The following is a 26,351-nucleotide window of genomic DNA, read 5'->3' as shown; positions in this document are numbered from 1 at the left end:
TGCAGTCTGTACGAAAATTCGTCTGACCTCGGCTCCCGCCGGTAATTATTGGCGAGGTCCAGAAATTGCATGTATATCGTAGGCCCGTGTGTTGGGAAAATCTGTTGTTTAATAATAATGTGTTAAAGTGTTACTCGTTAATTTAATGAACTAATGTTTGCTTGATCAAACCCCCAAAAAACAGTTTAGGCTTTCGATTGACCCTGGTCTTGACGCACAGAAATGGTAAATGACCTGAAGTTGGCCCATCATTAATTTGTACTATGAGTCAGTTTTGACCCGCGAGAATTTCCGCAAGGCAAGTTCTAAATGTTTGTTAAATCAATTTAAGTCAAAAGCAATTATCTGCCGAAGGGACAAGTGATTATCGATCTGAAATTTGACGGGTTACCAACTCAAACTGAATGACGTGTAACTCCACCGATTTATGCAAATTAACCGATATCTTCGGCTTTTCGCTAAGTACGATGGTTTAAAAACAACAAAGCTAAAATATATTTTGTTTTCGTTTTTTTATAGTTATATATATCTAGTCTTATCTAGTCTTATCTTGGAATTCAAAAATGTATTTGTATTAGTTCGTAATATGTACGTCTACAGTAGAAAGCCTGGGAACAGCTGCACGCTTATTTCCTGTCAATTTTAATGAAAGTGAAAGAAGAACTGCGTAAATCTTTTGTCAGTGTAGAGTAAAGTTCTATAACAAATTAGTTTAATTGTTATGCTATTTATGTAAAATAAAAACAATTGCAATAAAAACAAATGCAATATTGACAATAAGAACGTTGAATACATGTTTTGTTTACTTCCGGAAAAGATGAAAAACTTGAAAGTGAAACTGAAAGTACAAGTTAGAAAAATTTCTAAACTTAAACAATTGCTGTTGCATGTAGGATTCTGACAAGGATGCATAGTGTTACATAAGGAGTAGTACCTGCATAATTCATGTTTCACTGAACAGGCATTAAATGAATTATACATTCATAGGTTACTAAGGGCTGTAACGATTCATCGGTGCATCGTGAAATCGCGATTCGGTACCCGACGATATACTGTATCGTATCGCATTGTAAAAAATCATGTGTATGGCGTATCGTTAGATTCCTTACCTCGACTTAAGATTAGGCCACAACAAATTAATGTTTAGTTCCTCGGATTTTTGCCAAAAAGAATACATACTATTTATTCATCCGTGTTTAGTACAAACATTATATGGATAAATCTAATTTCTTATATAATTAAAACGTACTTTAATATGACAATCATTCATAATAATAAATAACCCTGCTTTTAGTAAACTTTGAAACGACTTATATAAATCTACCTGAATCAGTTTAACATAATATGCAACTGTATTTAGACATAACTTAGGATTGATTTTGGATTTGTAAAAAATGATCACTTACTGGTATCATCAAACATCAGACTCCATATAACATAGATTAAATTTTGTTTTTATTATCACAGGAAATGCAATGACATGTGCTTATTTAAACAAAAAGAACAAGGGTATTTTATTTTTCAGAGTACTTATTTTGGTTATTTAGATGTTTTTATGCACCAGCCAATTGAATATGACCCCCCCCCCCCCCCCCCCCACCCCCAAGTCCAGTATAGCGGGGACTTAGACTTCTGGTCTCTCAAAACCCGGGTAAAATACCCGACCTGCAGGGACACACTGCTGGTAAAATCCCTGCCAAATGGCCCCGCAACCCCGAATACCTATGTGAGGCCCATTCCCGACTATTTTCAATATGCCTCCGCTGTCCCTGGTATGCCCCTGGAACAAGGGCAAAGGGTGGGCGGGGCAGTGGTTACAATTGACAAGTGCATTACAATCCCGGATTATGTTGCAAATAAAAACAAAATATAAGGTGATAAATTTAGGCTTACTTATGTTGAGGTATATCCAGACCAGTGTTTATATCGCTATTTGTGAAAAGATATTTGTTCAAAACTGTTGCTTTGTCAGAATTTGATCAAAAATGAGCTTGATACTGTACATCAATTTGGACCAAATAATGACTCATGTTCCAGTTAAGTTGACCTGTGACATCTTCAGCATCGTCGTAACGAGGTATGATGTTGGTCCCTTGTATTATGACTTGAATAAAATGGTACTAAGTTGATCATTCCGATTTCCATTCAAAACGAGTCACTAATTACGCAATATAATCGCTACCAGTCTCAGATACATATGCTTTATTGCATAATGATTGCTTTAAATAATGATCCTTTAGTGCATGAGACGATCAACAATGACTTCAAGCATGCTCAAAACATATTTATTGTCAAAAATAAGATTTAATTTCCAAACTTCGAGCCACATTGTTTATACCGGAAGCGGCCATTTTGATTGAATTTATTGAACCCATGCTAAACCGATCGATATACAGTATAAAAACACTACGGTAACTTCCCTTTACAAAAACACGAAAACTAGCGTAGAAAAATTAAACTTGATTATTTTTAGCCTTTTAATAAATTATTACCTGAAAAAAATCAAAAAAATAGGAGCGGTAAATCTGCGGAATGAAATATCAATTTGGTGTGGCCTTAGTATGCTTAAAACACTTTCCAAACATCTTTGCACGATCCAGTCAATTTGTTAACTTTCATTTTTTACTGTCGAAACAGTGAAAGCCTCTTCAGCCGCATTTTCGCAAACAGCAGGTAGAGCTAGCAAAATACCTTACAACTAGTTATCTTACTTATCTACACCGTGTTCATTTTTCAAACTTAAATGAAAAATGAAAATAAAATTATTAAAAAAATTGCAATTTAATTTTCTTTTTTTAAATTTGATTTACAAAAGATATGGAAAAAAACTGGACCTGCGAGTTTGCTGTATGCGAAAATGCGGCTGAAGTGGCTTTCGCTGTTTTGACAGTTTTCAGTCGTCTGCAAAGTCAAGAATGGCGGAAGGAAATACTACCAGTAGTAAAGAGAACAAAAGACAAATAAATAATACCCATTAAATAACAATAATAGGCTCAACAATTAACATTTAACAAAGAGGCAGAACTAAATGAATAATGGAAAACATTAACAAATAGTACTCATTTAATAATATTTAGCAAACAATTTACAAAATAATAAAAACATTAAAAATATAGTTTTAGTAAAGATATGCTCAACAATTTACAAAATAGGCCAACATTAAAGTCCTACATAATTTTTTTTAATATATATATATATATATATATAAGGGTATCGTGATATATCGTGAATTGCGTACTCCGTATCGTGATACGTATCGTATCATGAGTTGAGTGACGATACACAGCCCTATTAAAAAAACACATATTTTTCCAAGTTTTGCCTCTTGGAATTTGCTTCAACCATCAAAGAGACTGAGAAGAAAATAAGACAACAAGGTATTCTATAATGGTATATTGATCAATTTTCTTATTCCTTGATTATTTTTTTCTAGTATTGAAAGTAATAATACAGCTGATCTTTATAAGGCCTAAAAAAAATGGTTTGTTTCTGGTTACATGCTCAAAAAATATTGGGTCGGTAGGTAGGTGGGGGTTTTTTTATTGTTTTTTTTCATTGACACCTTGGCTGCAACTTCAACATCTTCTTTTCCGCCATGTAACTCATCGAAAAGGTATTTTGTAGGTTGTCCTTGTTCTACACACTTTATTTGTTTGAATCCCAATGCACAATGAGTGCAAGGGTATACATTTACTGCAATCAGCCTGTTAATTTCGTAGCCATTCCGGTCTACTCAAGGGGCATTTTGTTGTCAGGAAAAAAGAACTAATGCACCGGTCGGTGCTGAAAAAATATCTGGTTGTGAAATTAAGCAAATGACATAAATTTCGGACAATTTTTTTCGGATACCGGATTTTTTTGTCAAGTGATTTTTTCTGCAATAATTTTTTTTTTAGTCGGTGGCAAATAAATTGAGTCGATCAGGTAACCAGAAACAAACCTATTTTTTGTTTAGGCCTAAAAAAAATGGACATTGTATTTTTGTATGTATACGTTTCGGAAGCTATCAAACTAAGTATAGACAATCATGTACCTTGCCATCAGGGCCACAATCGGTCTGGATCCAGCGACCCCCCCCCCCCCCCCAAGGCCTGTTCAAAAGTCACATTTCACTTTTTCGCGATGTCTTTTCTGTCAATATTTTTTCGCGATATCGCAATACCTAGAGCCGCATAGCCGATTCAGATAGTCATTGATACAAGCTTAATTCAAATGAGATTCTCATTGAGTTCTGCCGCGTTTCTAATAAGAACGATTGCAATCGTAAATAACTGTAGCTGTCGGGAAGCGGTCAGACGACAAAAAGTGAAACAGTATTATGTTTTATTTGCTTAATGCATCTACAGTGGGTCAACATTCAACTGATACTCCTGAATAATAATATATATCTAGATTTATAATCGGGGCTTCAAGCTATAAGTGTGATATCGACAACGATTTTTTCATTACTGCGAATTAAAATGACGTAAGCGGCGCACTCAGCTTCCAGACTATGTAGTTAATCAAGCGTGTCGCTGTTGATTTCCTATATATGACTAGGTTTGGATTAACAATGACATATGCAATTCAAAAGAACAATTTTAATTTAACATTTTGGTAATCAACAAACGAATATATCATGTAATGATCGACAACGACATAGCATATTCATATATTGCCATGTGAAAATATGGACCGATGTTAACACTGCATTAGGATAGCTGCAAGCACATTATTAAGGCCACTCCTTTCTTATTTTTTGGTTTACAAGATATTTTGGAAAAAATGTCCACCAGGTGGTTGAAAAAAAAAAGAAAGAAAAAAGGAATAAGTCACAAAACATACTCTTAAAGGGTGAAAATCAGAGAACAACGTAAAAACATTGACAATTTATATCATTTACTTGACATTTTAATTTTTAATTTGTTATTAATGCATGTTTTAATACACTCAAAGTTCTTATTAAACACACAGTTTAAATCTTACATACTGTGCATATAAAACATCAATGAAATTGATAATAAAACATATTTTCATGTATAAACTACACTTTTTATCAAAGAAAAATTGAATATCCTCAGCAGGACATTTGTTTAGCTTTAAGGGTATGCTTAAGCAAATGTGAATGCAGAACACTTAAAAACTGGCCAATACTAAATTAAAACAAAAAGAAGGCAAATTTTACGCATTATAATACACAAAAAATTGCACTGTATTTAAACAATACATTACATTTTCTAAACATTGTTTATGTTATTTCAATATTGGAAAATGTCAATAAAGTGAAATAATTACCAATTTTGTAAATAAGGAAGTAACATTTTATGAAGACATTTGAGCTTTAATATTGTGAAAACAATTCCTGAAAAACTTAAAACCAAACAAGACCTAGATTTGAGTTTTAATAACCCTAACCATGTGGGGTACTAGTTGTGTAACCCGATCCATGCTAAGCCGGAATATTTTCGGACCGAGATATTTACCATGGGATGTTCACCAAATCCATTTCAAATTCAAATCTTGCAGCAAATAACCACATCAGTACATAAAAATCACATAGCAAAATAATAAATCTAGCATGTGACTTAACTTTATGTACCAATGATAGTAAACTGACAGAGAAATCCATAATTATGTATTGAATATTTGCATCTTCTCCCAACTCTGCCATTTTGTGTATACATGCGTTCACAGGGCATCTGTTCTTTCATGCTTGTTTATTTTTCATTTTAAAGAGTATTTCTTGGTTACAACAACAAACCTCATTTAAAGTGAAATATTAAGTTCATTACAAATTGAAATGGACTTATTCAAAATAGTTTTCCATGTTGTTTTATCCAAATGTTTTGTACACAACTCCTGGCATTAGTAAATGTCATTGACACATGTGTTCAACTCTTTCATTGTTTTTACTCTTTTATTAACCCAAACATGAATAAACATGTAATCTAGAATAAACATAAGCTTTACATTTACTCAATGACAAGTATTTCCAAACCATTCTGTGGTTTAAAATCCATAAACACCACCAACCGAACTTGTGAAACTAGGTCACCGGTGTCAACTTAGAAATTTTACTTTCGATTTCACCACTCATACTTAGTCCACTGTTATTTGATATTTAACTATAAAATGTTATAAAATATTTTTCTCACACATAATTTACAGATATATGTGTCTACTAATTCGATGGCAGCCGCTGACTCTTTTATTTTTATCTATAAACAACAATATGTTCATGACCTAAATTGGCGGGGGAAACAACAATCACGTGACAGTTATTGTTTGTGTCGGCTGTTAAATTTGCCGATGTTGAATGTTATTGTTATTTTAACAACTCCTGTATATTTTAAGTAATTATTTCATACAAAGAATGACTGCTATCGTCAAAATACGGCTACGGAACAACAAACCAGTCGAGATCTACTGCATTCGTACTCTTATCTGTTCGTTTTTCTTTCGTTTCGCACCAAAATCAATACGGTCAAGAAAATAATTTTTTTTTTAAAAAGTGAAATTCATTTTTTATTTTTTTTGTACTTTTCGGAAAATTAGACCCACCGGTTTTGTAAACCAATTTATATAAAAGTAGTGGCCTAACACATAGTTTGTCTTCTGCCAATACCAAAACACGTGATTGGACCGATTGCAAGCGTCTGCTAATTAACAGATAGGCTCTTTTAGAGTGTTCAGCGTAGCGGAAAAAGCAGCTGGTCACGTCGGTCTCATGGTAACTAAGACACTTTTATGACCTATTGGGGGTAGTTTTGAATGTGTGAATGACCTGTAAATGTTTGTGTATTACAATTTCTACAACTTTGACTGACTAAGTCGTTGTGGACCGAAATTCTAAAAAAAATGAGAAAATTTCGGACCAAAATCGGTCCAGACCAGCAAATTGCCAGTTTTTAGAAGCCCTGCTTGCAATGCCATCTTATGACAGATAAAAACATTTTTTTATGAAGAAGGAGAAAGAATTGAGAAACAAAATGGACAATGGCTATTAAAGATCTGATTTTGACTCTTGTAAATTAGACCATAAGAGTCATTGACTCATAGGTTTTAGACCCTGTTGAAAGCCCCGACTTTCAATAAAATCATTCTTAATCACCAGAGGTTTGATAATGATCTAACGGTATTTTACGCATAGCATCATCACTCTGGTTTAAGGGAATGACTACAATAAACATAAAATTTCCGGACCTGCAAAAACTGATATGGTCCTGCAATGTAGACTGAATTGCAGGACCTCGGGTCCTGCAATCTGATAATGACTTTCGTACAGACTGAAATTGCAGAAAGAAACACAGTTAAAGTATAAAAAAATATGTTGGTTTTAGTGGGGTGGGAACCCATGTCAAGAAAATAAATCGATAAACACCTGATCCACAAGATCTCGAGGACTTTCATACATTTATGTTGATATTTTGACATATTGGTCATATATTGATAACATTATGTGATAATGTCAATCAACTAATCACCAATATAACATCATCTGATAAGGTGAATCAACCAATCATGCAACAACAAAGCTTTTGATGCTAATTAATATGGAAATTATGGTCTTCGAAAACGATATTTGAGTAAATATCAACATATGCTGTAGCCTTCCAGCTTTTATTATCTTACTTATAACACTCTGAATGATTTGCCACACTTTATTTTGTCATACTCAAAAAGTGCATTTTTACAAAAACATCTATGTTGTTATACATTTGGAAGTGTTCAGTTGTTATATTTAACAATATGGCCGCAAACAACAACACTTAAGTACGAGTTACGCGTTATTGTACAATATTAACACTACAATTAAGGTATTGTCAGAAAACAATTGTACTTTTGATTATTGGTTAATCGATAGTCAAACTTAAACCGTTACCCAACACTTGTATTTCCCATACAGTTTATTTTAATAAACCATCGTGTGAACCTTAGCAATTCATCTGACATTATTATGATTATATGAAATTCTATCATAGTTATGTACTCGCTTTTATTTTTTTCTCTAATTATTTAATCCTAAGTGGCACTGAGGCTTTAATTTCATTTGGGTGACATTATGTACCACTCATTTTGATTTTCTGAAAAATAGCTCGACTTGGTTGGAGTACCAGCAACAATAAATATAATCAAAAAGCGTGCTTTTAAGTGTGTATTGCAAAGAGGTGCATTTTCTTTTCAGAAAGGTTCAGTGATATTGTTGTTGTTAATTTGATTGCTGAATATCAACATTGATTTTTTTTTTACAAAATAGCATCCATTTTCCTCATAAATCAAATCATTTTTGATTCCATTTACTGAATCTCTTTATCTAGAATTTAAACTTGCAATATGCTTTGCACAATGGTCCATTTGTCAGGACAAAGTCGGATCCAACAAAATCTTAAAAATCAGATATTTGTTTAGTCTTTTTTGTAAGATAAAGTATCATTTGGAAGGACACACTGTTTCACACATAAGCTTCTGTACAAGCACTATATCCTCTTAGGTATTATATTTCAGTTTTTCGATAGGAAACCTTATGATAAATGGTAGTATTTTAAGGAAACGTTATGTTAAATACTACTTATACTTGAACATTAGTGTCACAGAATTTCGGTTTTGACAGTTCTTATGGTGTTTTGTTTTTGATTGAAAATAAATTACACCAGAATTTGAATAGTAATATTAGTTAAAGGCATAATAAACACATATAGTTATTAACTCAATAAGTTTTTTTATGTCCCTCCCATTTTCAATGACTTACATGTATTTTAAATGACCAACCTGAAATGGCCTCTGAATTAAAACGTTACACTCTCGACATTATATATTATATATTTATATACATCCAAAGTGGCCTATATATAAAACACAAGTGTAGTTTATGCTTATGTTTTATACATACCATTTGTCATCGGTGATGGTTGGGTAACTGCGAAAGCGGGAAACAAGTTGTGAATAATGAATCGGAGGACAATGATAGGAATTCAAACAAAGACCTGTAGTCTGGGTTTTTACAGGGATGTGAATTTTCCGCAGATTTTGTGGCTGCCAGGACCATTTTTGAGATCAATGTAAATCCGAGGAGAAAATTGGGGGGGGGGGGTCGTCTTTATCTATTTTGTAAGATCGATCCTGTAGTCTAATCGAATCCGACATACAGTAAATTTTTATACTGTGCCATGGTTTCAGATATGTTCAGTTATCGTAGCTGTTACTGATAGCCAATGAGCGAAAGCCTTACTAAACAAACCAATCGTATTGCAGCGTCCTTAACAACTTTGCGATGGAAAACAAAATGTCAGCTGTCGAATGAAAATTTTAACTCGGGTGTAAAGATGCCAACCATTAATAAAAAAAAACGCGTTGAAGATAAAAGAATGTGACCAAAACGTAAAAAATAAGTTCAGCTTGAAATGGTTTGAAAAAATTGTGACTGTAAATATTGGTAAAATTGAGACAAACGTGACTATTGGGGAGGACTTCGTCAAAATTGACATTCCAGACCAAGCATCCTGCAAACACTGTAACAAACAAATTTATTATGGAAGTCGCGGATTCATTACGTAAGAACACCATGCAAAGCCCTGAAATGTTTAGTGTCAAGTCAAGTTTCCTTTATTTCACTCATTTTAATACAAACATGGATAAATGAGGTAATATCATATGATACATATCACAAAGGCAAATGAGTGAAATGCATACATATATAGAATTGATTTCTTACATTACAATTTTATGACGGTATATATTTCATAAATATGAAATTGCCAGTGTTATCAATTTGGTTAAACCCTTGTCACATTCATAAAGGAGTGAATGGAGAGTCAATAACATATCATAGCAATCATGAAACAAAATGGCTCATATTTTGAATATGTCAACAGGCATGTGATATACGGTAGTGCTTAATAAGAATTATTTGAAACGAAACATATGATTTAGGTAATCTGAACCTAAAGAAGAAACAGGTGTATGTAGCATAAACATGCTACTATAAGTTCATAAAAAAAAATGTAGCATTTAAAAAAAATGTGAAGACAGTGTCAGACAACAACAGTAAAATTCAGTAGCAAAAGTGCTTGATCATGATGAAAACTTGTCAGCAAATGAAATTCTATACCATGTAAATAGCAAAAATGCTTGATGAAAACTGATCAGCAAATGAATTCTTGACCACTTTAAACTATGAAATCCAGGAGCTTACAGGGGCTTTGCTCCCTGGTTTTGCCCCTGGTCCCCCACCAGGGCCCTGGCCTGGACCCGTAGGGTGTGCGGCCACCATGACCCCGCGATTTTTTTTCTTTTTTTACAAAATCCTTTCACATTTTACTACATTTTATTGTTGAAAACTACAAACAAATATATGGTATGGTAATACTAGGATATTGTTGTGTTTGGTGCCCAATACACTAGTACATGTATACAAGAATCAATTGTAGGTGTGAGGAAATAATTACTCTTAACCATTTCAAGCTGATTTCTACTTTCTCATAGTATGAACATTTGCCCTGCAGTGCTTTAAGTTGTGTACAGTAGTTATAATACTGGCCCCAATTTCTTGAAACTTCTTAAGTCCCTTATAACCGGATTAAGCTAATCTCACTATTTTTGTTGTTCTATAAAATGTGTTATATTTACTTCAAGAATTTTTAGAAATTATGTAGGAATAATCTGTATGATTATCAGAATAAACCATTTTTATTTATCAAAATTCATTTTCATTATGTATTTTGGCTAATTGAAATAAGCCACTTAAGCCTGTTAAGCTTAAGAAGTTCCGAGAAATTGGGGCCTGATGTTTGATTATGTACCAAGATCTGTACAATGTTTAATGTATGTCTTATTTAATGGTATGCCATATTAGATGCGCCAGAAAAAATAAATTTGTTCCCTTAAAACGTATCCCATTTGCCAGATTATAGTGCACCTGATCAGGATTCTGAACATCATACTTACATTTTAAACCTATAGCCTATATAAAGATTTTTTTTATAATTATTACAAGTTGATTTTTTTATCTCCCCAAAGGTGGGCATATTAAAATCGCACCGTCCGTCCGTGTGTCTGGCTCAATAAATCATGTCCGGGCTGTAACTTTCTCTTGTGTGGACAGATTTTAAAATAACTTGCCACATGTGTTCAACATACCAAGACGTGTAAGACCCATGTCCCTACCTTTAAGGTGAAAGATACACTTAGTGTTTATTTACAATGGAATGCTGAATATAACGACATAAGAGTGTTGGTTGTCAAGTATGGGTGGTATTTTTATTTTTTATACCCCCACAAACGAAGTTTGAGGGGATATATAGGAGTGAGCTTGTCGGTCGGTCAGTCTGTCTGTCGGTCGGTCTGTCGGTTTTCATGGTTTCCGGACAATAACTCATAAAAGGCTAGACAGATTTGAAAAATATTTGGTACACAGGTGTAACATCAGAAGATACAGGTCAAGTTAGATATTGGGGCCAAGGTCAAGGTCACTGTTACTAAAAATAGAAAAACGGTTTCCGGACGATAACTCATGAAAGGCTAGACAGATTTGAACAATTTTTGGTACACAGGTGTATCATCAGAAGATACAGGTCAAGTTCGATATTGGGGCTGGTGGGGCCAAGGTCAAGGTCACTGTTACTATAAATAGAAAAACGGTTTCCGGACGATAAATCATGAAAGGCTAGACAGATTTGAACAATTTTTGGTACACAGGTGTAACATTAGAAGATACAGGTCAAGTTTGATATTGGGGCTGGTGGGGCCAAGGTCAAGGTCATTGTTACTAAAAATAGAAAAACGGTTTCCGGACGATAACTCATGAAAGGCTAGACAGATTTGAACAATTTTTGGTACACAGGTGTAACATCAGAAGATACAGTTTGGTACACAGATGTAACACCAGAAGATATAGGTCAAGTTCGATATTGGGGCTGGTGGGGCCAAGGTCAAGGTCACTGTTACTAAAAATAGAAAAACGGTTTCCGGATGATAACTCATGAAAGGCTTGACAGATTTGAACAATTTTTGGTACACAGGTGTAACATCAGAAGCTACAGGTCAAGTTCGATATTGGGGCTGGTGGGGCCAAAGTAAAGGTCACTGTTACTAAAAATAGAAAAACAGTTTCCGGACGATAAATCATGAACGTCTTGACAGATTTGAACAATTTTTGGTACACAGGTGTAACATCAGAAGATACAGGTCAAGTTCGATGTTGGGGCTGGTGGGGCTAAGGTCAAGGTCACTGTTACTAAAAATAGAAAAACAGTTTCCGGACGATAACTCATAAAACAATACATGCATGATAAAAGAAGATGCAGTGTGCAGTAACCTTGGAGTTATGGCCTCTTTTTAAAGGAATGGTTTGCCATTCCTGTGTCCAGGCGGCATTTGGGGGTATTCGTCACTCCTGTGACAGCTCTAGTTTTATGTTTAGAGGCAATTTAAAATAACTTGCCATATGTATTTGACAGGTAAAGGCAAGATCAACTTTTCATGTTCTGACCTTGTTCATAGGTCAATGTCACATTCGGGGGCATTCGTCACATACTGTGACAGCTCTGATTTGTTTTAGTTTAGATTTAAGATAAGCATTGTTCATGTCACAGAATCCAAAAAGAGACACACAAAAAGACCCCTGGTGCGTCTAATATGGCAGACCATTAAGTAAGACATACAGTATCAGTGATATGTGTTCATTGCTCCTCAGAGTCAAATTCAGAAACAAATACCAGGTATCCATTTTGACTATGATGAACACAATATCATTTTGCAGTTTGTGTTTGCCAGAAGCTATGCATTTTTGGGCTGTAATCCAATTCATTCGTCTGAAAAAATAAAAATACAAAATTTAATTCAATTCCAGTAAATTGTTCTGGACAATGTATAAAAACTAGGCCTAATAAAAACCCATTATAAAAACAACATTCCTCATTTTTGCCAAAAGTTGTATATTGAAATATTAAAGACACCAGGTAGTGTGTACATTTACCATGCCGGTGAAACTGATCTGATCGCTGTTTAGTCATTCCCGGGCTTTCAACTCCCTTTACGTCTATTGATTGGTTATTGTGACAAGCATGGTCGGTATTTCATGACTTATTGCATTTAGTGGATTTTATCAAATTCCTTAATGGGGAAATTGGTTTTTATTCAGCACGCAGAGTTCTCATAAAGACATGCACCGTGTTTAATACAATATTTACAGTTCTGGATTTCCGCCAACATTCTTCATACACATGTGAAAGATAAATTTCATGGTACCATGCAAAATTAATTTTGTCAGTTTGCCATACTTGAACTAGGTTGGTTTTCAGAATACATAATAGCTTAACAGCTTATAAGTTTTTGGTAGCATTAACATTCAATAGAGTGGTTTAACATTAGGTGTACTTTTTGTTTAACTTAAAAAAACAACGGAAAACAAACAACATGGCTACCAGCATATGCTGCCAGGGTTTAAATATATATACAGAGCTACAGATAATATTTTTACTTAGTGTATTTTATACCCTTATCCAATCTAGTAAAGTGTATGGTACACCCTTGGGTCATTATTAAACTGTATGAATGGCAATTCTAAAGTGTACTGGTACATTAAATTACAAATATGAATGACTTATTTTATTAAATGAACTTTAATAGTACATAATTTTTTAAGAATTTACAAATCCTGATTAATTTAGACATCTTTGCTTTCTTGGCTTATAGCCTTCTGTATGTCTCTTTTAATAAACCGGTTTAACAATTAGTCAAAATGGCCAGCTAGCATAAAAACAGTAAAAAAATACAAAACAGTCAAAAATACTCGGAATAACATTACACCCTATTTTTTTTTAATGGTACTGGTATGAACAGCTGTTTGATTTTTATGTCATAATGGGCGATTTTTAAAGTGTATTATCTGCTCATCAGAAAGCACTTGCCATATATATCATCTTTGACCCCATGTTGATTCATAAAAATGTTTGGCCGTCCGGGGCTAGTTTTCGCTATATGTCTAGATGAAAATCTATGTCTATAATTATGAAAATCTTTTTTAAGAAACCATAAAATTGATTTCAAAATTATTTCACAGAAATTTTCATTAGTTCATTACACTATTTGAAGAAGGCCAAAAGGCTAATTCGTTTGTTGGAAATAATGTAAACAAGGTTGTACTTACTTATTTGATATCAAGTTGCACCCAGTAGAGGTATATATCACGGATTTTCTCTTCCTGTTTGCCTTGAAGCTTAGTGAAGCCTTCTGACATTTATAAATGCTACATATTACCTTGGTGGGAAAATGCCAATACCCTCATTATTTCTGCACATTATTTCTGCATTAAAATTATGTTTGCGACAGACGACATATATTTGACATTTTCCTTTTGTTATGCCCCCAAAGGTGGGCATATTAAAATCGCACGTCTGTCCGTCCGTCCGTCCGACTCAATAACTCAGAATATTATGGACAGATTTTAAAATAACTTGCCACATGTGTTCGGCATACCAAGACGACATGTCGCGTGCAAGAACCGTGTCCCTACCTCTAAGGTCAAGGTCACACTTAGTGTTTATTCACAATGGCGTGCTGCATATAAGGACATAGGGTATAGGTTGTCGTGTCCGGGCTGTAACTTTCCCTTGTGTGGACAGATTTTAAAATTACTTGCCACATGTGTTCGGCATACCAAGACGATGTGTCGCGTGCAAGACCCGTGTCCCTACCTCTTAGGTCAAGGTCACACTTACTGTTTATTCACAATGGAGTGCTGCATATAACGACATAGAGTATAGGTTGTGGTGTCCGGGCTGTAACTTTCCCTTGTGTGGACAGATTTTAAAATAACTTGCCACATGTGTTCGGCATACCAAGACGACGTGTCGCGTGCAAGACCCGTGTCCCTACCTCTTAGGTCAAGGTCACACTTACTGTTTATTCACATTGGAATGCTGCATATAAGGACATAGAGTATAGGTTGTGGTGTCCGGGCTGTAACTTTCCCTTGTGTGGACAGATTTTAAAATAACTTGCCACATGTGTTCGGCATACCAAGACGATGTGTCGCGTGCAAGATCGGTGTCCCTACCTCTTAGGTCAAGGTCACACTTATTGTTTATTCACAATGGAGTGCTGCATATAAGGACATAGAGTATAGGTTGTCGTGTCCGGGCTGTAACTTTCCCTTATATGGACAGATTTTAAAATAACTTGCCACATGTTTTCAGCATACCAAGACGACGTGTCGCGTGCAAGAACCGTGTCCCTACCTCCAAGGTCAAGGTCACACTTAGGTGTTTATTCCCAATGGAATGCTGCATATAAGGACATAGAGTATAGGTTGTCGTGTCCGGGCTGTAACTTTCCCTTATATGGACAGATTTTAAAATAACTTGCCACATGTGTTCGGCATACCAACACGATGTGTCGCATGCAAGACCCGTGTCTCTACCTCTTAGGTCAAGGTCACACTTAGGTGTTTATTCACAATGGAATGCTGCATATAAGGACATAGGGTATAGATTGTCGTGTCCGGGCTGTAACTTTTCCTTGTATGGACAGATTTTAAAATAACTTGCCACATGTGTTCGGCATACCAAGACGACGTGTCGTGTGCAAGATCGGTGTCCCTATTTCTTAGGTCAAGGTCACACTTAGTGTTTATTCACAATGGAATGCTGCATATAACGACATAGAGTATAGGTTGTCATGTCCGGGCTGTAACTTTCCCTTGTATGGACAGATTATAAAATAACTTGGCACATGTGTTTGAATTACCAAGACGATGTGTCGGGTGCAAGACCCATGTTCCTACCTCTAAGGTCAAGGTCACAATGGAGTGCTGCATATAAGGATACAGAGTATTGGTTGTTATGTCCGGGCTGTTACTTTTTCTTGTATGGACAGATTTTAAAATTACTTGCCACATGTGTTCGACATACCAAGACGAGGTGTCATGTGCAAGACCCATGTCCCTACCTCTAAGGTGAAAGATACACTTTGTGTTTATTCACAATGAAATGCTGAATATAAGGACATAAGAATGTAGGTTGTCAAGTATGGGTGGTATTTTTTTATGTTCAGAGGCAATTTAAAATAACTTGCCATATGTATTTGTTTGATCTTTAACTTTTCATGTACTGACCTTGTTACTAGGTCATTGTCACATTCGGGGGCATTCGTCACATACTGTGACAGCTCTTGTTTATACAATTTTTGTACTGAATACATATTTGTTTATGTATTGTCGGTTTAATGAATGCCATTCTCTGTGTAATGGCAATACTCAACAGCTGCTGCTGAATGCTGCCTTATAGTATTGTTTTTACTTTTGAATAATTTTATTTTTCTCATTGCTGATTTTTAATGTAAATTGTGATTGAAAATGCAATTTAGATAAGTTACTACCATTGAATGTACTGTCATTTTGAAAAAAATATTAAACTATTGATATATTTTGGAATGTCCATGAGAAACAGAAGCAGCAAAGTTTATTTCATGTTCCTATTTTTGCAAGTAGCATCAGTTCTGCATTGTCATTGTGTTCTGAAAGGAAACTTTAAGTTACATCCGGTAGTTTTGTATTTTGAGTATTTACTGTTTTTTTATCAATTGTAGATCAAATTAAAGTTCTTTAATATGTAATATTATGTTAAAGTCTGTGACATAGGTTTTCAGTGCAATGGCTCTTGCACAGAAAACAACAACTTGTCTGGTTACAAATGAGATTTGTGCTTTGTGTACTATTAAATTGAATTAGCTTTGTATTTTCTGTAGCCTATTCTATATGTATATTGTTATTTTTTTTTTATTTACTCAACTTCTAAATTGGCATATTAGGCTGTGCCTGGCAGCCAATTTAATTGCAAATAACTGTCTTAGTGTTTGGCGCCAAAGGCCTCTTGCTAGCCACTGTCTAGGCAAGGAGCTCTAATAATCATAGAACCAATTAATGACTTGGAACTTTGTGGGTTGTTTTTGTAAGATGAGTTTAAAACCTTTAGGTTAAAAGTTGTCCGGCAATATAATTGGTGGAAGCATGAGCATAAACACTCACTTCCTACTGCCCAGCTGCTTATTTTTTGAAAATGTCCATGTCCTTCATTGACAAGTAATATTGCTTTCATGATCTGCATTCAATTTTGAAACATTTTCATTTTCTAACTATGGCTAAAATGTTTTAAAAGGTATTCTAACTGGGTATGTATGTCAGCAGTACCAACCACAAATAGTATTTTGTGAAAAGATGTCATTATTCTGTTGGCTTGCTTTTTCCAAACATGAGCAGTTTACTTTCAAGATGCCCTTGTTTTGCATCATTTCAAAGCTTGACACTACAAACATCATGCAGCAATGTGCAAATGATAATATTAATGGTGTGCTTTTGCAGGTTTGAGGAGGATGATGGTTTTGATGTATACTATGGGACCCCCCAGCAGTACAGCGGAGAGCCAAGTGGGTTGTTCCATAACCCACAGTACCCAGAGCGGGGACGTCAACGAGAGAGATGGACACCTGGGGCTCCTTTTCCTGGGTGGGTATTCACTGGGAAATATTTCCAGTTTGTGTTTTTAAAAGAGTGAAAGCTGAAAATTTTGTTTGGCTGGCTGGTGTTCCTCAAACATAGGCCTCTCTGCCATAAACTTCAGTTAGCTCTGATAGATAGTGATGAACCTTGGTGTGTAGGTAAGCTTATGTGAAGAGCCATATTGCGATTGCTTTTGAGGGGGGTGGGATAAGTCACGGTTACTAATAATCAAAAAATGGTTTCCAACCAATAAATTTAGGATTGTTACATGTAGTAAATAAAAAAAAACTATGAGGGAGCATATGTGAAGAGCTAGCTTGGGATTGCTTTTAAGGGGTCGGTGGTCAAGGTTACCAGAGATACAAAAAAAAAACACTAGCCACTAGCCATCCAGTAGCCAAACTTGCCCAACAACTAAATTTGCTCTTTTATCAATAAAAATGAAAGGAAAGATTTAGTGCAACATAACTGATGGATCCTCTCCATAACTGGAGCACCACTCGCACATGCCACGATTTTCCCCATACCTCATGCACATACGATCAGTTACCTTATTTGAGTTGAAGCTACAAGATGGTTTGTTTTGTTCGTATTTAACAAGTGAAATTATTTAAAAAGATAAAGGGGCTAACATACTTTGACCTTAATAATAGTCAACAAGAAATGAAAATGTTGACTTTGCAATAACTCGAATGAATTTAATTGATCCGAAAGAAAAATGACAGAAAAGTGTGAAATTGATGATATAAATGCAGCCAAATTTTCATTGCCCAATAGAGTTTTTACTTGCATCAGGGACTGACTTTCCAAGCAATAATGGGTTTCCCTGGTTACTCATAATAGGAAAATGGTTTCGCACCAATAACTTAACCAATAACTCGGGGTTGATGGAAAGTGAAGAAACTGAAAATAGAAAATGTTTTCTCTTCTAAAAGTTAAGTTGGGAGTGATGGATAGAAATAAAACATGGTGAGTAGATAGCATATGTGAAAAGCTGGCTTGGGATTGGTTTTGAGTGGGTAGGGGTCAAGGTTACTTGAAATAGAAAAAATATTGTTTGCGACCAATAAATTCAGTTAGGATTGATGGATAGTGCTGAAACTTGGTGCATATGTAGCTTATTTGAAGTGTAAGCTTGGAATTGCTAGAGGAGGGAGGGTCAAGGTCATGGTTACCAAAAAAAAAGAAATTGTTTCTGGCTAATAACATAAGAATGATGGAAAGTGATTAACTAAATTATAGTAAATATGTAGGAAGCTTATATGAAGAGCAGGCTTGGGATTGCTTTTGAGGGAGGTGGAATCAAGGGCAAGGTCAGTAATACTAAAAATAATATAACAGTTTCCATCCAAAAACTTGAATTCAGAATGATGGATAGTGATGAAAGTCAATGTGTAGATAGCTTATGGGAAGAACTAGCTTGAGATTGCTTTTTAGGAGGGTGTGGGGTCAAAGTTGTAACTAAAAAATTAAAAATTGGGTTTCTGGCCAATGATTTTGTTAAGAGTAGTGGAAAATTTAAACATGCGCATGCATTCTATGTCTCAAACCCTTTTTGAAGACATTATTGAATATTAGCCCCATAGTGTGCATAACTGTAGCAATGGCATTTGCAAATGTCTGCACAAAAATCCTGTGACAGGCATCTTATCTAATGATATGATTGTGGAGAAGTTTCATTTTTTCTCATATTGTGATACACTATAATTGAACCTATTCATAAAAACTTATATATCCTAATGGTGCTTTTTGGTTTTATCAATTATTGACCAATATAAAGCGTGTTGCAAACTTAATCCAAAGTCAGAATTTTTATCTAAAGCAGAAATTAAAACAAATACGAAGGAGTACATGTATTCTGAAAGAAATACAGACATCCCTAAACATTAGAATTTTTTGTCAGACTTCCTAATAAAAAGTTTACATATCTTTGTCAGATGTAGATTAAAACTGCATCTTACATTCTGCAATGTACCATATTGAATGTTTTTATCATTGTTAGAAACTCTAAGAGCAGGATTCATTGAATAGTGGTGTTTTGCTAGTCATTCATAATAAAGCAATCATTTTTACACTTGACAGACGCGGAACAAAATGGTCAGCTGCTACCTCACGACAGTTTTCAGATTCCGGAAGTAAGGATGGGTTTGAAAAAACAAAGTCTGTCCCGACGTCTTCTCCCACAACATCACAATCAAGTACGCGCCAGAAGAAAAAGTCTAAATCTGGTGATCGGTCACGGTCTAGATCAAGCTCCAATGACAGCAGGAGCAGTTCAGCAACAAGTGAATCTGGATCTGCAAGGTAGCAATGCTCATCAATTTTTATAGATTGGTTTATTGCTTCACTGTTACTTTTTTAAACTAAAGCGTTAAAATTTGCCCTATGCGTGAGAATAAATGAGAGGTGCTTTTTGTATTCTTTGAAATCATATGTTGAACCCCTTTTGTCCATAAATGCACTAGTTTCAATACTCATGATTGAAAACAAGATCTGAGCAAATTGAGTTTTAATTTATTATGCTTTCGAAGAAGAGGGGTAATAAATTGCTTTGCACATGTCGGTCGGATGGTCTGTCAAAGATCAAGGTCACAGTAGACCAAAGCTTGTCAGAGTGATAACTCAACAAGTCTTCGTCGTATGGTCATCAAACTTGACATGAAGGTTAGGCCTGACTAGTAGATGAGCCCTATTGATTTTAGGGCTCATCGCGTCAAAGGTCAAGGTCACAGTGACCTATAATGGTAAAAGAATTTTAAAGCTTGTCCGAGTGATAACTCAGCAATGCCTAGACCTATGGTCATCAAACTTAAAATGTTGGGCCTGACCAGTAGATGACCCCTATTGTTTTGGGGTCATCGGGCCAAAGGTCAAGGTCGAAGTGACCATGAATGGTAAAAGTTTGGCTGAGTGATAACTAGACAATGCCTGCACCCATGGCCCTCATACTTGACTTGGGGGTTGGGCCTGACCAGTAGATGACCCCTATTGTTTTTGAGGGTCATAAGGTCAAGGTCACAGTGACCTTGAATGGTAAAAATTTAGGTTGTCCGAGTGATAACTCGACAATGCCTGCACCCATGGCCCTCAAACTTGACTTGGAGTTTGGGCCTGACCAGTAAATGACCCCAATTGATTTTAGGGGTCAAAGGTCAAGGTCACAGGGACATTGAAAGCAAACTCTACAATTCCTGGACCTATGGTTATCAAACTTGACATGAAGGTTGGGCCTGACCAGTAAATGACCCCTTTTCACTTTGGGGGTCATCGGGCGAAGGTCAAGGTCACAGTAACCTTTTAGGCAAAAAAGTTAACAAATCTTCTCCCAGTGATATCTCAACATTGCCTGAACAAACTTGACATGGAAGTTGGGCCTGACCAGTAGATGACCCTTATTGATTTGAGGAGTCATCGGGTCAAAGGTCAAGTTCACAGTGACCTTGAACGCGAAAATGTTTCAAGTGATAACTCGACAATGCCTGCACCCATGGCCCTTAAACTTGACTTGGAGTTGCGTCTGACCTGTAGATGACCCTTTATGACCCCTTATGATTTTAGATGTCATCGGATCAAAGATCAAGGTCACAGTGACATTGGACGAAAAAAGCTTGTCTGTGTGATAACTTGTCAATGCCTGCACCCATGGCCTTCAAACAGGTTATTGGTGACAAGCTGATGACTCCTATGGATTTTGAGGTCAAAGGTCATGGTCATAACAGACTCTATCCTCACACTTTGAATGAATGGTCATAATCTTTAAACTGCCTCAACATTACCAATGTCAGTGACAAATCAGCTGTCATTTCAGTCCATGCACATAACATTCAATTGTACATATATTCCTGACAACATGGCGCTCCGGGGGGATGTTACATGAGATTGTGGTCTTCTGTCATGGTCACGATGTTACATGAGATTGTAGTCTTCTGTCATGGTCACGATGTTACATGAGATTGTAGTCTTCTGTCATGGTCACGATGTTACATGAGATTGTAGTCTTCTGTCATGGTCACGATGTTACATGAGATTGTGGTCTTCTGTCATTGTCACGATGTTACATGAGATTGTGGTCTTCTGTCATGGTCACGATGTTACATGAGATTGTGGTCTTCTGTCATGGTCACGATTTTACATGAGATTGTAGTCTTCTGTCATGGTCACGATGTTACATGAGATTGTAGTCTTCTGTCATTGTCACGATGTTACATGAGATTGTAGTCTTCTGTCATGGTCACGATGTTACATGAGATTGTAGTCTTCTGTCATGGTCACGATGTTACATGAGATTGTAGTCTTCTGTCATTGTCACGATGTTACATGAGATTGTGGTCTTCTGTCATGGTCACGATGTTACATGAGATTGTGGTCTTCTGTCATTGTCACGATTTTACATGAGATTGTGGTCTTCTGTCATTGTCACGATTTTACATGAGATTGTGGTCTTCTGTCATTGTCACGATGTTACATGAGATTGTGGTCTTCTGTCATGGTCACGATGTTACATGAGATTGTGGTCTTCTGACATTGTCACGATGTTACATGAGATTGTGGTCTTCTGTCATGGTCACGATGTTACATGAGATTGTGGTCTTCTGTCATGGTCACGATGTTACATGAGATTGTGGTCTTCTGTCATGGTCACGATGTTACATGAGATTGTGGTCTTCTGTCATGGTCACGATGTTACATGAGATTGTAGTCTTCTGTCATGGTCACGATGTTACATGAGATTGTAGTCTTCTGTCATGGTCACGATGTTACATGAGATTGTGGTCTTCTGTCATGGTCACGATGTTACATGAGATTGTAGTCTTCTGTCATGGTCACGATGTTACATGAGATTGTGGTCTTCTGTCATGGTCACGATGTTACATGAGATTGTGGTCTTCTGTCATGGTCACGATGTTACATGAGATTGTGGTCTTCTGTCATTGTCACGATGTTACATGAGATTGTGGTCTTCTGTCATGGTCACGATGTTACATGAGATTGTGGTCTTCTGTCATTGTCACGATGTTACATGAGATTGTGGTCTTCTGTCATGGTCACGATGTTACATGAGATTGTAGTCTTCTGTCATGGTCACGATGTTACATGAGATTGTAGTCTTCTGTCATGGTCACGATGTTACATGAGATTGTAGTCTTCTGTCATGGTCACGATGTTACATGAGATTGTAGTCTTCTGTCATTGTCACGATGTTACATGAGATTGTGGTCTTCTGTCATGGTCACGATGTTACATGAGACAATGTTACATGAGATTGTAGTCTTCTGTCATGGTGAAAACAAACCAAACTTTCATGTGCCAAGGCCTGGAATAGAACTCTGGACGTATTGGTGAGAACACATGTGCAAACCACTTAGTGAATTTGAATGAGTTGTTTGAGATTGGCACATTACAAATACTGCTATTATAACAAATAAGATGTGAAAATATAGTTTAAGCATTGGTTACTTTATACTTCTAGCAGCAGTAAGGACCGCTCAAAAGGGCTGTCAGCTGTACCAAAGTCAGAAACACATGATTCAGAAATCAAACACTCAGAAATAGAACCGGGCGAAAGAGAACCACTTGGAATATACATCACAAAACTGCCTGGAAGATCAAGTGGTATGTATCATATTCTGGTCATTAAAGGGATGGAGAATAGAAAGGCAATGTTTGTTCAAATTGATGAGTGAAGTTATTTGGAAAAATTTGAGTTGCTAACACAACAACCTCTGCTGCACTAACAGTTATTGAAGAATCCATTCGCAACAGCCCTTTTTATTTAAGTAGCTTAAAGTAACAGGGATGTGATATTTGTACGCGGATTCGCGGAATTCCGCAGATCTAATGGCCCCAGAGCCCCCCCCCCCCCCCCAAAAAAAAAAATAATAATATTTGAAAAAAAAAAATGTGGTTGCTTTCAGTTCTTTAAGCTAATATTCCAGTTGGCTTCAAATTTGAATTCAGGAGAAGCCTCAAAAGGGCTTCTAAAAGCCATTTTATCTTCTACGGCAGTGTGCTTTTGACCCCACGAGCGCCCCATAAACCCTTGGCCGAGAATGTTTCAGCCCTCCAGCTGCCATGTCAATCACATCCCTGAGTAATGACGGGGAAACTTTAACGCAAGTGGAAGTTGATATTCTACATATAAGTAACATATTTCATGGATGAAATCAGTTTTTCTGCCAAACTTTGATGTTTTTAAATATTGATTTATTGATAAGAAGAGAACTCTATATTCCAACATCTTTAATTGCATATAATCGATCTGTTTTATAACAGGAAGTTTAGCTCTAAGAAAATAACTTCCCTTGGTTCAAGCTGTTTCACATTACTTCAGTCAAAACTGGTTGGCCTGATGGCTGATATTCCACGGAACGGGCAAAACACTTTGAGCCTCGAGAATATTGAGCCAAGCCGGATTGCTTACTAAAATTGCATTTCTCTTTAGTTAAAGAACATCGCATCAAAATCACAATAAAAACATCAATTAACTCGATTTTTGATTTTTAAAATCACTTCTGCATTAAATTTTTCTGTGCATCTATCTTGGCATAACATCGAGTCTTACCGGAAATGTATAAACCGTAAACAATAGAGTCAAAACTACCTATTTTGATGTATCCTGCACGTAAAGGGTTACTTCACTAAAAGGTGTATCCCAAATGAAATGGATTTAAGAGAAGTAAGCTTTCTTTCCAGCTATGCTTTTTTAAGTACTTCTTACAGTTTTATTTAACAGCCAACATTTGTTCATTGAGTGACACAGTCTGTATTCTGACTGTGTTTACATACCAAGACGTGGCTTCAGCCAGGATTTGAAAAAAGCAGGGTGCTTGGTCAGAACGGGCACTTTTGATGCACATTGAATAAGTCGGACATATTAATACTTATTTGTTATGAATACCTTAGCTATTATCTTTACTTTTGTATTAAAATTATGAATATAAATCTTTTTATACTTATTAAAAAAAGAGCACCGCATGGTATTGTTGGGAATCAGTTCAAGTTTGACTATCAATAATTAGTTTCACTCAAGCTAGTTTGGGACAATACCTAGTTTAATTCTTGTACAAATACTTCTCATCCTTAACAAGATATAATAACTGAACACTTCAAACAGGAGAAAATTTGTGGAAATTAACCAAATAACCAAATGCAAATAACTAGAGGCAAAAAGAAAAACAACTGGCCGGTTAATCGATGATCAATTATGAAAGAATACTATTGATTGTCCCCGATTTCAGGCCCAGCTAATCAATTTTAGATTTTAGTGGATCATCAGAACATCACTACAGCATGGTATTGGTAAAAGGCAGCAGGGTGCTGGAAAAGGGCAATAGGGGGCCCAAACCTGCTATTTAAGCCTAGCTGGAGCACTGCAATAATGTGAAACAAGATTGTTTTTATTATTTTCTTCATTATCACTCAATGTGGATTTCCTACTAACTTTATGCCAAAATATTTTGGTTTCCCGTCAGACCCTGGTTGTTTTTAAGTCCCCCTTTGCAATAAAATACAAGTTCAGTGAAGGCTGGCGTAAAGCATAGCTTTATTTGATGTTCATCAGTCCTTTCAACTCTTACAATAGACCTATCATCCAAATGTTTCAACAAGCCTTGATTCAATAAAATCAAGAATTGAGCAATCCTGGAAAGCATTTTACCAGTGCAGGGCTTGCAGTCATATGCTAATTTTGACCACTGCACATATTTAGTAGAAGTACAATATTTTGCTGAAATTCATATTAAAACATGATGTAAACCTAAGACATATTTTGATAAATCTTAAGATGACTGTCACTAACAATAAAATGCAGACAAAGTTTTCTAAATGAAAATCAACTGTAATCATGTACAATCATATCAGCCAGCAATACCAAACTAGGTCATCCGCTTGAGCAAATTTAATGACATTTTTTGAAACTTAGCCAAACTAACATTGCATTTCAAAATACTGCTGAACAATGCGAATAAAGCCAAGTCATTAAGCATTTTAATAGTATTTCACATGGGGCTATCTATATTCAGGCTGTTTTTCCCACTCAGTACAGGAGAAAATTAAAATATGTTTTTGTCATTTCAGTGTGGGAATGTGAGAAAGAAGTGCTCTTAAAGCTTATACAATCACCACACAAATAAATTATTGCAACCTTAAATAAAGCCGAGTTGTACATCACTGAAAACATTTATCATTTGGCATTAACTTGCAGTAATTTAGGAAAACACTGGCATAGGTTTCTTTTAGTAAAACAATTTATTATTATTTTGCCCTAAATTTTATCGAGTTATGTTATCTGATTTGTTTTACATGGTATAATTTCAGAAACAACAAGAAATTTGAAGTTAAGAATCTTGGTATTGGAAAGAAAATGGTATTAGTAAAAATTGGGCCAGAATTTTTTTATCTTTTGGATTAACTAGAGATTTTTCAAAAACAATGGTAAGGAGGAACTAAAAATAAAAGGGATATAAGGTTCTGAAGGAGAAAAAATACAACAGATTTTTCCTCAATTTAAATTTATATATTAAATCTTGTATCATAATCTTAAGAGTTACTAAATACTTATGAATGTATTATATGCTAAATCATGGTTATAAATTCATGCAAAAACCTACTGTCGAAAAAATGCTAAATCTAGCAACTTTTCTAAATATTGAACGTCCCTTTGCTATAGAACATAATGAGATGCAATTTTGTGTTTAAAGATGCACTCTTACTCCCAAATTAGATTTACCACAATTAATACAATTGTTTTAAATTAATATACCAAAAAGGATGAATTAATGTCGAAATCAATGGTTATTATGAAGGATGTGAAGTTTAATTTGAAAGAAAGTGGCAGAAAACACTCTATTTCTACCCTATGAGACGGTTGTAGATTGCA

General features: G+C 35.6%; 1 protein-coding gene across 3 annotated transcripts in view; it reads left to right on the top strand.

The window, feature by feature from the left end:
• Positions 1–26,351, top strand: part of LOC128246970 (msx2-interacting protein-like) — an 82,551-nt gene that overhangs the window by 16,319 nt on the left and 39,881 nt on the right. For 2 of the 3 annotated variants that reach the window (XM_052903640.1, XM_052965545.1), the window contains exons 3-5: positions 17,336–17,479; positions 19,556–19,777; positions 22,944–23,086. In XM_052903640.1, coding sequence (XP_052759600.1) covers positions 17,336–17,479; positions 19,556–19,777; positions 22,944–23,086 — 509 coding nt within the window. The remainder of the gene's footprint in view (positions 1–17,335; positions 17,480–19,555; positions 19,778–22,943; positions 23,087–26,351) is intronic. The other variant, XM_052903641.1, reaches the window with a different exon arrangement.

This window comes from Mya arenaria, chromosome 9 (assembly GCF_026914265.1).
Source record: "Mya arenaria isolate MELC-2E11 chromosome 9, ASM2691426v1".
NCBI classification, from domain to species: Eukaryota; Metazoa; Mollusca; class Bivalvia; order Myida; family Myidae; genus Mya; species Mya arenaria.
Note: the sequence above shows the minus strand (reverse complement) of the source record. Positions and strands in the feature narration are given on the sequence as shown.